At 41.7% G+C, this 13,958-nt stretch overlaps 1 protein-coding gene and 1 long non-coding RNA gene across 2 annotated transcripts; one reads left to right on the forward strand and one right to left on the reverse strand.

Moving 5' to 3' along the window:
• Positions 1-722: 722 nt before the first annotated feature.
• LOC127909636 (uncharacterized) lies at positions 723-4,129 on the reverse strand. The gene is made up of 3 exons (XR_008072234.1): positions 3,668-4,129; positions 1,967-2,151; positions 723-1,398 (listed from the first exon to the last, which is right to left on the reverse strand). It is a non-coding gene; the product is annotated as an uncharacterized LOC127909636 (long non-coding RNA).
• A 778-nt stretch (positions 4,130-4,907) lies between these two features.
• On the forward strand, positions 4,908-11,488 carry LOC118372421 (heat shock protein HSP 90-beta-like). Its single transcript, XM_035758289.2, has 12 exons — positions 4,908-5,075; positions 6,620-6,763; positions 6,873-7,079; positions 7,175-7,334; positions 7,511-7,644; positions 7,790-8,104; positions 8,287-8,452; positions 8,817-9,007; positions 9,454-9,601; positions 9,708-9,976; positions 10,519-10,852; positions 10,962-11,488. Exons 2-12 carry the CDS (start codon positions 6,620-6,622, stop codon positions 11,072-11,074), a joined length of 2,181 nt encoding a protein of 726 aa, XP_035614182.1. The 5' UTR covers positions 4,908-5,075; the 3' UTR covers positions 11,075-11,488.
• Positions 11,489-13,958: the final 2,470 nt, after the last annotated feature.

The following is a 13,958-nucleotide window of genomic DNA, read 5'->3' on the forward strand; positions in this document are numbered from 1 at the left end:
TCACTCTGGATGAACTGCAGAGATCTACAGCTGAGGTGGGAGACTCTGTCCATAGGACAACAATCAGTGGCAAGAAGAAAGCCATTTCTTAAAGATATCCATAAAAAGTGTTGTTTAAAGTTTGCCACGAGCCACCTGGGAGACACACCAAACATGTGGAAGAAGGTGCTCTGGTCAGATGAAACCAAAATTGAACTTTTTGGCAACAATGCAAAATGTTATGTTTGGCGTAAAAGCAACACAGCTCATCACCCTGAACACACCATCCCCACTGTCAAACATGGTGGTGGCAGCATCATGGTTTGGGCCTGCTTTTCTTCAGCAGGGACAGGGAAGATGGTTAAAATTGATGGGAAGATGGGTGGAGCCAAATACAGGACCATTCTGGAAGAAAACCTGATGGGGTCTGCAAAAGACCTGAGACTGGGACAGAGATTTGTCTTCCAACAAGACAATGATCCAAAACATAAAGCAAAATCTACAATGGAATGGTTCAAAAATAAACATATCCAGGTGTTAGAATAGGCCAAGTCAAAGTCCAGACCTGAATCCAATCGAGAATCTGTGGAAAGAACTGAAAACTGCTGTTCACAAATGCTCTCCATCCAAGCTCACTGAGCTCGAGCTGTTTTGCAAGGAGGAATGGGAAAAAATGTCAGTCTCTCATTTACATTTAAGATGTGCAAAACTGATAGAGACATACCCCCTAAGGTATTCGAATTACAGCTGTAATCGCAGCAAAAGGTGGCGCTACAAAGTATTAACTTAAGGGGGCTGAATAATTTTGCACGCCCAATTTTTCAGTTTTTGATGTGTCCCACTTGTTGTTGATTCTTCACAAAAAAAGACAGTTTTATATCTTTATGTTTGAAGCCTGAAATGTGGCAAAAGGTTGCAAAGTTCAAGGGGGCCGAAAACTTTCGCAAGGCACTGTAATTAGAGAAAATGGTTACACTTTGCACGCGTAAACAAACACACAACTAAATAGGTACATAACACTTACCTTGTCTTGAGGTCTTCTTAAACCTTTTTTGTCCAGGTATTTTGTGAATTATGTTGCCTCTGCTGTCCCTCTCTCTCCATTGGTCAGGGGCAAGGCTAGTGGCAGGAGCAGGTGACTGTTGCTTTGCAGCACGCTCCTTCTGATCCTAAAGTATTTATTCAAATCAAACAGAACTCGAATCTGTCTGTGATTAGAATTACAACACAATAACATTGTGGTTGGGCTTGTCACCGAAAACCCTCAAACTTTTACAGATGCACAATTGAGCGCATCCTGTCGGGCTGTATCACCGCCTGGTACGGCAACTGCTCCGCCCACAACCACAGGGCTCTCCGGAGTGTGGTGTGATCTGCCCAATGCAATACCGGGGACACACTGCCTGCCCTCCAGGACACCTACAGCACAGGAAGGCCAAAAAGATCATCAAGGACAACAACCACCCAAGCCACTGCCTGTTCACCCCGCTACCATCCAGAAGGCAAGGTCGGTTTAGGTGCATCAAAGTCTGTCACTCTGACATTGCTCATCCATATATTTATATATTCTTAATTCCATTCCTTTACTTAGATTTGTGTGTATTAGGTATTTGTTGTGAAATTGTTAGATATTACTTTGCTGCACTGTCAGAACTAGAAGCACAAGTATTTCACTACACTGGCAATAACATCTGCTAAACACGTGTGTATGTGACCAATAAAATGTGATTTGATTTGGATGTACCCACAATTCAATTGCCCTAAAAATATACTGGGGAAAAGGAAAGAAATATAACTTACAGCTAGCTACATGTTGAAAATATAATGCTGTGCGATAGCTTTCCCAAAGAGCCTCCTCAAATGCCACCCGTGCCGCATCGCGCTCTTTTGCTCAAGCTCATTTCTCTATTTGGTTGAACGTGAAATCAAATTGTATTTGTCACATGCGCTGAATACAATAGGTGTAGAGCTACAGTGAAATGCTTACTTGGGCTCCTGAGTGGCACAGTGGTGTAAGGCACTGCATCTCAGTGCAAGAGGCGTCCCTACAGTTCCTGGTTTGATTCCAGGCTGTATCACATCCGGCCGTGACTGGGAGTCACATAGGGCGGCGCACAATTGGTCCGGGTTTGGCCGTCATTGTAAATAAGAATTTGTTCTTAACTGACTGGCCTAGTTAAATAAAAAAAATAAAAAATGCACAAGCCCTTAACCAACAATGCAGTTTTAAGACAAATAAGTGTTACGAAAGTACTTACTAAAATAAACTGAAGTAAAAAATATATATATAAAAAATGTAAATAAAAACAAGAAAATAAACATTATTGTACGTTAACGTAGAAATTTTTTTTTACCAAAATGTGTGATCATATACTGTGAGACACAATCAAATATATAATAGTAGATTCACACATGATAGAAGTAAATTGGTATACATTGTGGATGGTTGGTTTTCATTATTGTGGGAACTGCGTTATATTGTGCAAAAGACAAAGCTTCCACAGTTAACGCTCAAATGTTTTTGTTAATTATCTGCTTTAATTCATTAACATCTCAGGATCGAACAAAGCTGGTATTATTATTTATGAACTAGGTGTATTCATATTTACACAATTTGGTATACAGACAGCAAAAAGATAAATACAGTTTATGGTTTAAAATGTGCAGACACCTGTGTAGCTATGTAATAATGTATATGGGACACACACACAGGCCATAAAAAAACTAGCTACACCATCAAAGATCTAATTAAAAGGCAAAATTATTTATTCCGTTATGTATTCTGTGCAGAGAAATAGTTTAAATTGGGTGCGTATTCAACACAAACACAGGTGTGATAAGAACGAACACAAAGGTCAGTTCCGGTAGAAATTATAAAACGTCAGTTCCGGTGCTACGGAATCATGCGATTGAGTTTCACAGTCTGTCACTGCCAGGCACTTTTAAATCATGAAATAAATACCTTAAATAATTCGCTAAAAAGTATTTCCATGTGCTTACACGATTGATATTATTGATGGTCTTTTTACATAATTAATAACGGCGAGCAGCTAGCTAAAAAGGTCCAATGTTCACTGGGGTTGCAACCGGCGGGAACCAAAAAGCTAACGTTAGCATACAAGCGACTGTTGTCCAGGGCGAATAAATATCACTTCCTGTCTACAAGATGAACGAATATACATAACTGATTGAAATATATTATTTAGAATTATGCGGGCCGAAAGACAGAAAATATACTAGATTGTGTAATGTATTGTCCAATAATTTACCTCGTTATAAATTTACCTCACTATAAAATAGCTAGCTTCAACCAAATAAGCATTAATGTTTATTTGTATTTATTGCACAAACTCAGGGCGCATCGAGTTTAGAGATTCAGAAGGGGCGTGGCATCAGAGGTATCTGGTGTTATTGCGCCATACATTTCTGCTATTAGTGCATACAAACATTGTACTTATTTTTTTACATATAGTACACACTTAATGAGAGACTGGGTTGCAACCCACCTATAAGTGTGATCGGGGATTTATATTGAAGAAGCAGTTTCTGTCTGTCTTTGACTGCAATGCATCATTGACACGGCATATACCTCCGCTACACTACTTTGATACGCATCCGTGGATTAAAAAGTGAGTATAAACAATGCCCACTGAAAAAAAGTGGGTATAGTATACGGCATATACTATACCTGCGTATAGCCTCCACCACACCACTGCTTCCTTTACATTATTTGTCTGTCACCTTCAGCAATGAGTTGTCTTTTAATTATAGAAAAGGCGTAGCTCCCTGTATTCATGTATGTTAGAATTTGGTTACCATAGTATTTGTCTGTGTTTGAACAGTTTGTGGCTCATTTGTGGTAATCCGAGTAGCCTGCTCTACGACGCGACCAATGGGCGCGACATCTGTGCGGTGAGGACTGCGTTTGACACGCACGTGACGTCACTTTGTAGGCGGGTTTTTCATGGAAAGTGCTGGAAAAAACGAAGTACACCCAAAAGAGCTGACTGATATTCTTCCGTGAGAGTAAAAAGACCCATCATTTCTACATTTGTATACATTTTAATTTGCGGCAATTTCTTACTCCACTGTCCGATTGATACAAAATGTGACATTATGGTTTCAAATCATATATGTTTCCCCATTCACAGTGTCCACAACTAAATGTTAAATATTTGCTTTGAATAAAGCTGTAGTCTGTCATCGTGCCATGTAATCAAAACTCAAAAACCGGCAGTTCAAACAACTATATATCTATTCCCTATCACGTCAATAGCCTTTCCCTAAGATATTTCAGATCATTTACAAAATATTCCACACGCTTGAGAATGCAGAGGCAATTCAAGTCTCAAGTTTTAATGTCACATGCACAAGTACAGTTAAATGCCTTTCTTGCAAACTCAAAACCCAACAATGCAATAATCAATAACAATGTAATACTAGAGAAAAAAACACAAATTTGAAGAACACAATAAGTACGTGTACTATAGACAGGGTAAATTCCAATACCATATGTACAATGTGCAGGGATACTGGAGTGATAGAGGTAGATATGTATAGGGGTAAAGTGACTAGGAATCAGGATTTAAGATAAACATAGCAGCAGCTTGTATGCAAGTGGGTGTGCATGGAGTCAGTCTAAATGTATGTGAGTGAGCAGATGGAGTGAGTGTGCAGGGCCCTGTGAGTGCATAAAGACACAAATATAAATAAAAATGTCAGTGAGGATACAAGGTTAACTCACAGTCTATGTAGCTATTTCATGATGGAAATGGATGAAGATCATTATGAAAGAAAGGGAAAAAATAACTATCACTTCAATGAAGTTATTCATATTTATTTTAACGTGACAAGCATTTACATGCAATTTAACTTAAGTGTTTGGTTCCTTCATAATTGTTGGAGATGCTGCACCCAAAGATGCCGCAACAACACAGCTGCGGATGGATACGTCCGCACAATCAAACACACAAGAGGGTATAAAGATATCGGTCTTTTAAAAGGAAATCCCTTTCTATTTTCCTGCGTCAGAGAGCAGAGGGGACTTGAGATATTGGCAGCATTTTATTCAAGACAAGTCAACGGAACAAATAAAGGTAGATATTTACGTCTTAACTCGTAAACGCAGCCATGTACTCATAGTTTGAATTATCAAATCACTGCTCAACTGAAGTATTATTTTTGTCTATCGTAACGCGTTAGCATCTCTGGCTTGGTCTGGCATCCATCAGTCGAGAATGTTCGATTCAGTAACTGACGTTACTGTAGCTAGTTTACATTCGTCTGCTACATTTTGCGTAGTTAGTTATATGATTAAATTCGTATTACTTACTTGTATACTAAATTATCTAACCGATCCACATATTGCGGCAATTTTGAGTCCCCACTCATTCGTCTCACCACACCTGGCTCTGTCTCATTCGTCCTCGTTGTGTACTAACGGAAGTTAGCTAGATTTGTTAACTTTTGGAGAAGCACATTTCGAGGCTAACGTGACTTTTAACTATATAATTTTAACTTGGTAACGTTAAATCGGCGTAGAACTTGACGATAACAGGATTGGCTATCGAACTAACGACTGTCAACGTTTCGCTCAGCAGCCATTTGCTAGCTTTCGTTTTCCGTCTGGCCAATGCAGCTAATGTTAGCTGGCACTGGGTAACGTTAGCTAGCTACACCTGCATGGTTTCTGATACTTTAAAAATTGTTGCAGTCAGTTTAGTGGCCATTTGACCTGCCCTGAAGTTGGCATTGGTTGTGCCATGCACCTTCTGAATGTAGTTAAACATTGTGTGCAATGGTTGACCTTGTCCTTTATGACTCCAGTAACGGGAATTGTACATTGCGGACACAGGCAGCATGACTTCGCGAGACGGTACGCTAGCTAACATTAGCTACTAACTCGTGCATTTCTAGCACTGCGGAATCGTCGTCACCTTTGATATTAGCGAGTCGATATCCACGTGCGGACTAATTCAATTTCTGTCAACGTTCTGGAAGTCAATTTGGAGTAGAATTCTTTATGCATTTCCTGAAAACCTTCCACCGAATTTGTGAAACACGTGCTGGCAACGTCTATTGTCTCCTGTATGTCGCCATGTTGGCTGCTAGTTCCTCAACCTCCAGTAGTTGGTTAATCACGATTAATTTACATTTTAAAAATGTAACTTTTTTTCAGCTATGCAAGTCCAGTTAAGAGCAAATTCCTTGTCACAATGACTGCCTACGCCAGATTTGGACGAGGCTAAGCCAAATGTGCACCGCTTTATGGGACTCCCAATTACGGCTTGTGATGCAACCTGTATTCGAACCAGGTTGTCTGTCGTGACGCCTCAAGCGCTGAAGAGCAGTGCCTTTGAGAGCCCCATGAAATGGGACTAGTTGTAGAGAACACTTGTTAATTCCCAAATTGGCATTTCTTGTATTGAGGCATTTAAGTCAATAATGCAGGCAGACTGGCATGGCCATTAACCCCGTTAGATTTGAGGACTACTATGGAGGTGTTAAATGACTAATTTGCACTGAAGGCAATGAACTCGCCTTGTTACTAATGGCACTAGAATATGCATTTAATTTAAATCTTTACTTCCTATATTTGTGTGTTTTCCATATTTCATAACATTGCTGCTTTTGCCCCCAGATGCCTGAAGAAATGCGCCAAGAGGAGGAGGCTGAGACCTTTGCCTTCCAGGCAGAGATCGCTCAGCTCATGTCCCTGATCATCAACACCTTTTATTCCAACAAGGAAATCTTCCTCAGGGAGTTGATTTCCAATGCATCTGATGTAAGTGAAGGTTGGCGTTTGGCCCCATGTTGAATATGTTATAAAACACCCCTCTTTGGACTTAGTGATATTTTTGATGCTGACATTTACTTCGTTCAATGTCTTTCAGGCTTTGGACAAAATCCGATACGAAAGTCTGACTGACCCCACCAAGCTGGACAACGGCAAGGAACTGAAGATTGACGTCATCCCCAACGTGGAGGAGCGCACCCTGACCCTTATCGACACTGGAATTGGCATGACCAAAGCTGACCTCATCAACAACCTGGGAACCATTGCGAAGTCTGGCACCAAGGCCTTCATGGAGGCCCTGCAGGTATGTCAATTGGATTACAGAAATATTTGCATATTGCATTCAAATACTATACAGGGAGAGAACATGTTGTGATTAATTATTTCCCTCTTTGCTAGGCTGGAGCTGACATCTCCATGATTGGGCAGTTTGGCGTGGGTTTCTACTCTGCCTACCTAGTGGCCGAGAGGGTGACTGTCATCACTAAGCACAACGATGATGAGCAGTACATCTGGGAGTCCTCAGCCGGAGGCTCCTTCACAGTCAAGGTCGACACTGGTATGTGACCCATTCAATGAAAGCTGGGTTCGGGGGCGTTGCGCACAACAGAAAAATGAGAAACAAAGTACATCTGCGTTGTTTTTATACAGTATAGTGGATTAAGTGTTCTTACACTGTGTATTGTAGTGGTGACAAAATTGATAAATGGATTGTATGGTGTAATTAATTTCCAGGGGAGCCCATGTTGCGTGGAACTAAGGTGATTCTGCACATGAAGGAGGACCAGACGGAGTATGTTGAGGAGAAGAGGGTCAAGGAGGTGGTCAAGAAGCACTCTCAGTTCATTGGATATCCCATCACCCTCTTCGTAAGTATATGTATGGAAGTATTTGACAAGTGTAATTAGTGACCACTTTCTGTAGGTGTGGCTGAGGGTACAGTAGTAAGGGAAAGTTTATTTTATATATTTTTATTGAATTATTCAAACTAATTTGCTGCTTTTCTTTGTGCAGGTTGAGAAGGAGCGTGAAAAGGAGATCAGTGACGATGAGGCTGAGGAGGAGGAAAAGGCAGAGAAGGAGGAGAAAGAGGAGAAGGAGGCAGAGGACAAGCCCAAGATTGAGGATGTGGGCTCTGATGATGAGGAGGACTCCAAAGACAAGGACAAGAAAAAGACCAAGAAGATCAAGGAGAAGTACATTGACCAGGAGGAGCTGAACAAGACCAAGCCCATTTGGACCAGAAACCCTGACGACATCACCATGGAGGAGTACGGAGAGTTCTACAAGAGCCTGACCAACGACTGGGAGGAACACCTGGCTGTCAAGGTATGAACATTGAAATTTATAAATTGCGACAATCAAAATGGTTTCCTGTGGTTGGCCTGGTCCCAGATCTGTTCGTGTAGCCAACTCCGGTGGTCTGTGGGAGTAACTATAAGCACACAGATCTGAGAACTGGGTATGGTGATGTGAGTATATTTAACTCTCCTGCGTCTTCCCTTCTGCAGCACTTTTCAGTGGAGGGCCAGCTGGAGTTCCGTGCTCTCCTCTTTATCCCCCGCCGCGCACCCTTCGACCTCTTTGAGAACAAGAAGAAGAAGAACAACATCAAGCTGTATGTCAGGAGGGTCTTCATCATGGACAGCTGTGAGGAGCTCATCCCGGAGTACCTGAGTAAGTAACCCAGTCTTCATGTCTTTTTCAGCCTTGGAGATCAAAAATGGCTGCCATTTTGTCCCCTGGGACATGTTTGGTTTGAGAAGTTCTTAAATGGTCAGTGGCTTCTGTAATGCAAATACCTCTGGTCACAGGCTATTGCAGGGCCACTGAATGTAAAGGCAGCACTGTCTAATGTCTTTTTGACACATATAGGATAATGGCAAGGGCTGACAATGCTACTCTGAAATAGTTGGCTACTAGTCTGTTCTCTTTAGCCATCTTATGATTTATATTAGTGTGTTTTACACACACTGAGGTTATTTCTATATTGAAGTGCTATAAAAGGGAAAATCATGTGTGTGTCCCTCCCCCCCTGCAGATTTTGTGCGTGGTGTGGTAGACTCTGAGGATCTCCCCTTGAACATCTCCCGAGAGATGCTGCAGCAGAGCAAGATCCTCAAGGTGATCCGCAAGAACATCGTCAAGAAGTGTATGGAGCTGTTCGGCGAGCTGGCAGAGGACAGGGAGAACTACAACAAGTTCTATGATGGCTTCTCCAAGAACCTCAAGGTATGTCAGTATATGGGTATGGACTTGAGAACCATTCTGATTGTCTTTTGAACTGAAGTTGTTTTGCTACCAATAACTCAACTTGTCCTCTCCTGCAATTGCTGTCATTTGGTGTTCTTCAGTGAATCAGGTGTAGCACACTGGGTATTAAACAAACACTTACCTAGAGTAGATTCCTTTCTAGCAATGTAGTTAATGTCTTGTCCTGTTCTTAATGGCAATAGTGTGATCTTGCTACCCATACCCTGTAGGGCTTGTTGCTGTACTGCATTCCAAACAGGAGCCAGCCTAGTGTTTTTAGAACCATTGATAATATTTAGACTGGCTTCAGGACCCACAAAGTTCCATAAGCTAAATGAGTGCATAACTTCCCCGGGCAGTAGTTTAATGTCTAATGGCCTCGTATTGACTACCAGATTATACTAATGGTCATTGTTTCTCTACAGCTGGGCATCCACGAGGACTCACAGAACCGCAAGAAGCTGTCGGAGCTGCTGCGCTACCACAGCTCTCAGTCGGGAGACGAGCTGACCTCCCTCACGGAGTACCTCACCCGCATGAAGGACAACCAGAAATCCATCTATTACATCACTGGTGGGTCTAGTTAGCCATTTATCCCCAATATAGTAGAGCCCCATACCCAGGGGCAGACAGTGAATTGTTGAAGTTGTATGACACTTTTTTTAAAAACATTTTTTAGGTGAGAGCAAGGACCAGGTGGCCAACTCTGCTTTTGTGGAGCGCGTGCGCAAGCGAGGATTCGAGGTCCTGTACATGACGGAGCCCATTGACGAGTACTGTGTCCAGCAGCTGAAGGAGTTTGACGGAAAGACCCTGGTCTCCGTGACCAAGGAGGGCCTGGAGCTGCCGGAGGATGAGGAGGAGAAGAAGAAGATGGATGAGGACAAGACAAAGTTTGAGAACCTCTGCAAGCTCATGAAGGAGATCCTGGACAAGAAAGTGGAGAAGGTAGGTGACTGGACCAACTTATAATTTTGGAAATTATTTAATGAATTTCTGGTATTTGCTCTATTTTAGAATGCCACAGTTGATGATTTACCTTGTATTTCTGGTTGTGAACAGGTGCCCTAGTTCATCATTAGTTAATATTGCGCCCGGTGAGTCCATGTAGTCTTGAGGTGGTCCTGTTGGGCTCCCGTGGTGTGTTGTGACACTGATCACTTTGGCATTGACTTGAGTGGGAATGCTGTAGTTTTTGTCCCTAGGTGTTCGTGTGGCATTACCCAGAGACTCTAGAATACGTTGTGAATTTTAAGCAGTGATTGCGTGTGGCGATAACATTCTAACACTACCATTCAGACTTGAGAATTTGCCCATTTCTGACTAAATTTTGATGTGCCATTTGGGTGATATCTAACCAGACTGCATGATATTTAACTGGATTTTGTCCATTTTAAAACATCTTTACTAAGTTAGGCTGCACTGGTTCTTGCCAAACTGATCTCCCATGCTGTTACCACGTGAACTAACGCTGCTTGGTGTTCCCCCAGGTGACCGTGTCAAACAGGCTGGTGTCGTCGCCCTGCTGCATTGTGACCAGCACGTATGGCTGGACGGCCAACATGGAGAGGATCATGAAGGCGCAGGCCCTGAGGGATAACTCCACCATGGGCTACATGATGGCCAAGAAACACCTGGAGATCAACCCAGACCACCCCATTGTGGAGACCCTGAGGCAGAAGGCTGACCTGGACAAGAACGACAAGGCGGTGAAGGACCTGGTAATCCTGCTTTTCGAGACTGCTCTGCTCTCCTCTGGCTTCAGCCTGGATGACCCTCAAACTCACTCCAACCGTATCTACAGGATGATCAAGCTGGGCCTGGGTGAGGATCCATTCAACTGTGGGAGGGGGCAAATGAAGGTCATTAATAAAGGTAATCTTAGTTGATTATAATGGAAATGTATGCTGATCTAATGTCCCTTCCGCTCCAGGAATCGATGATGACGAAGTGATCCCTGAGGAGCCCACCTCCGCACCTGCCCCAGATGAGATCCCACCTCTAGAGGGAGACGATGATGCATCACGCATGGAGGAAGTGGATTAAATGCCACGTAAATCTACTCCTTATATAGCCTCACGTTTTCCAATCGAACATGTTTATTTGCCCTTTTTTAAATGGGTAACCTGGTCAGTGTCCTTTATGGTATAAAAAGTCTTAATTCTAGAAATGCGGTTCATTTGTTGTACAAGCTGTATGTAATAGTTAATGGTGGGCAACGCATCTGGAAAAAACAGTACCCTGTTGCACTGAGTTTTAAATATTGGACTGGTAGATGTGTGTGAACAATGGGAAATGAAACATTCCATTACTGACACGGTGTTGGGTTGGTTCTCATGTGCAACATAACATGCACGCTGCATGGAGAGTTGACTGCAAGGTTCCTTTGCCTGAGTCCAGACCTGTCTGTATTCAGTCTTTGTTTTGCAGAAATTAAAAGATGTAATACCTTAAACGTTCTATTTTGCTGTCTGGACTACTTTGTTCTTCAAAACATTAGAAACTGCACCTGCAGGGTTGCGTTTTAAATGAGGAGCAATTAATGTCTGATCCCCAGTTCAACCACTAAATGTCACTGTTTCTCTAGGGGCTTGGTTTAACAAAAAGCATTTACACTAGTCTAAACTACTGCACGTATCAGGGGAGATTTTTTTTTAAATATTTTAATTTAGGGGAGCACAGGCAAACTGGCTTAATTTTGGCATACTTCTAATGGAATCTTTTCTTGACTACAGAACAGATGCTGGCGATTGTGATTTAGAGGTTCATTAGTGGTGAACAACCCTCTGCCTTTAAGTTGAGGTTAGAGAAATGCAACCATTAAAATTCAGACAGCTAACAATTGACCAGCCATGATATCAAAATTATAGGTAACACTGGTCTCAATGGTTTGGACATGAGTATAACAAGCATTGGGTTCTGATGGGATAAGATTTTTTTTAACTTTTTTTTTTTTTTTTTACTTCAAGCTTGGTAAACTAATGTGATTAGCATGAGGTAAGTAAAGAATTTCCCAGGACCGACAGCTGATATTGTCAGAAAGCTTATTCTTGTAAATCTAACAGCACTGTCCAATTTACAGTGAAATAATACACTATTGTAGTGCACAATTTTGAACATTGGGCATATTTGGGCAGTCTTGATGCAATGGTTCTTTGGGTCTGTCACTTTGCACATACACTGCCATCTAGTGGCAAATGTATTTTGCCCCTGGGCTGGAATAATACATTACAGCCTTTGTCTTACATTTCAAAGATGATGGCACAACTATCTTTCACCTACATTCCTTTCAAATTTCCACAAACCTGAATGTTTCCTTGCTCCAGGAAGTTATATCCTTGAGGTTTTAACTGACTTGCCTAGTTAAAGGTAAAATAAATATAACTATTTCTGCTTTGTCATTGGGGTATAGTGTAGATTGTCCCAATTTTAGAAAGGTTGTAACATGTTAAGTCACAGGTCCAAATACTTTCCGAAGGCACCCAGTGTTTCTCAAAAAAAAATGCCACTGCCTCGTGCTAAGTTAAGAACAAATTCTTATTTTCAATGACGGCCTAGGAACAGTGGGTTAACTGCCTGTTCAGGGGCAGAACGACAGATTTGTACCTTGTTAGCTCGGGGGTTTGAACTTGCCGGAAGGTTGCAAGTTACTAGTCCAACGCTCTAACCACTAGGCTACCCTGCTATAAACTCACATTTTACGTTAGTATTCCAGACCCTTCACTCAGTACTTTGGCAGTGATTACAGCATTGACTCTTGGATATGACGCTACAAGCTTGGCACACCTGTATGAGGAGTTTCTCCTATTCTATGCAGATCTCAATCTGTATGGTTGGATGGGGAGCATTGTTACACAACTATTTTCAGGTCTCTCCAGAGATGTTAAATCGAGTTCACATCCAGGCTCGGCCACTCAAGGACTTGGTGCCCTTCTGTGCCTGAACACAATCCTGTCTCAGAGCTCTATGGACAATTCTTTGACTTTGTTTTTGCTCTGATGTGCACTGTCAACTGTGGGACCATATATAGACAGGTGTGCCATTCCAAATCATGTCCAATCAATTGAATTTACCACAGGACTTCAATCAAGTTGTAGAAACAGGATGCACCTGAGCTTAATTTTGAGTCTCATAGCAAAGGGTCTGAATACGTATGTAAATAAGGTATTTCATTTTTAATACATTTGTAAAAAATGTAACCTGTTTTTATTTTGTCATTATTGGGTATTGTGTGTAGATTGCTGAGAAAATGTATTTAATCCATTTTAGAATAAGGCTGTAACGTAACAAAAATGTGGGGAAAAAATCAAGGGGTCTGAATACTTTACAAAGGCACTGTAAATCAGTGGATGAAGCAACTTCAGATTGTCTCTAAGTTGGACCTTGCATAAAACTGTCTAGAATATATGTTTTCAACTTGAACCATAATGGTAGTGGTTCACACCCTGCAAATGTCTCCGTTGTCACGCAAGGCATTAACACACAAAGATATGTTATTGAGGTTACGAGTTATTCATACAATCAGTGAGAATCATGAAAAAGTCAGGGTGAATTCTTTGAAATCACATGGTTTGTAGTATATTGCAGAGGCCTAGTGAGGGGGTGGAGATAAATTTAGATTTGCAGTTTTCAGCTATTGTATGGAGGAAATGTGTTTACTTGTGTGGGTGTCTTACTCGCGTCTGACCCCTGGCCACTTCTGTCATTCTGATACTGAAGGGTCTAACCAAGCGAGTGACAGAAACAATGGAGACCCTCTGCTAGGCTACTATGAATATCAGTGGAGTGAAAAGATAACGCAGTAGTAGATTAAAAGTTTAAATGGACAGTACATACGGATGGGGAGGGACTTTTAGACAATGTTTTAATTAGCCTTTTACTACTGCAACTAGAGATTTCACATGTAAAGATTAAACTCGTGTGACTTCCC

Source organism: Oncorhynchus keta, chromosome 19, assembly GCF_023373465.1.
Source record: "Oncorhynchus keta strain PuntledgeMale-10-30-2019 chromosome 19, Oket_V2, whole genome shotgun sequence".
NCBI lineage: Eukaryota > Metazoa > Chordata > Actinopteri > Salmoniformes > Salmonidae > Oncorhynchus > Oncorhynchus keta.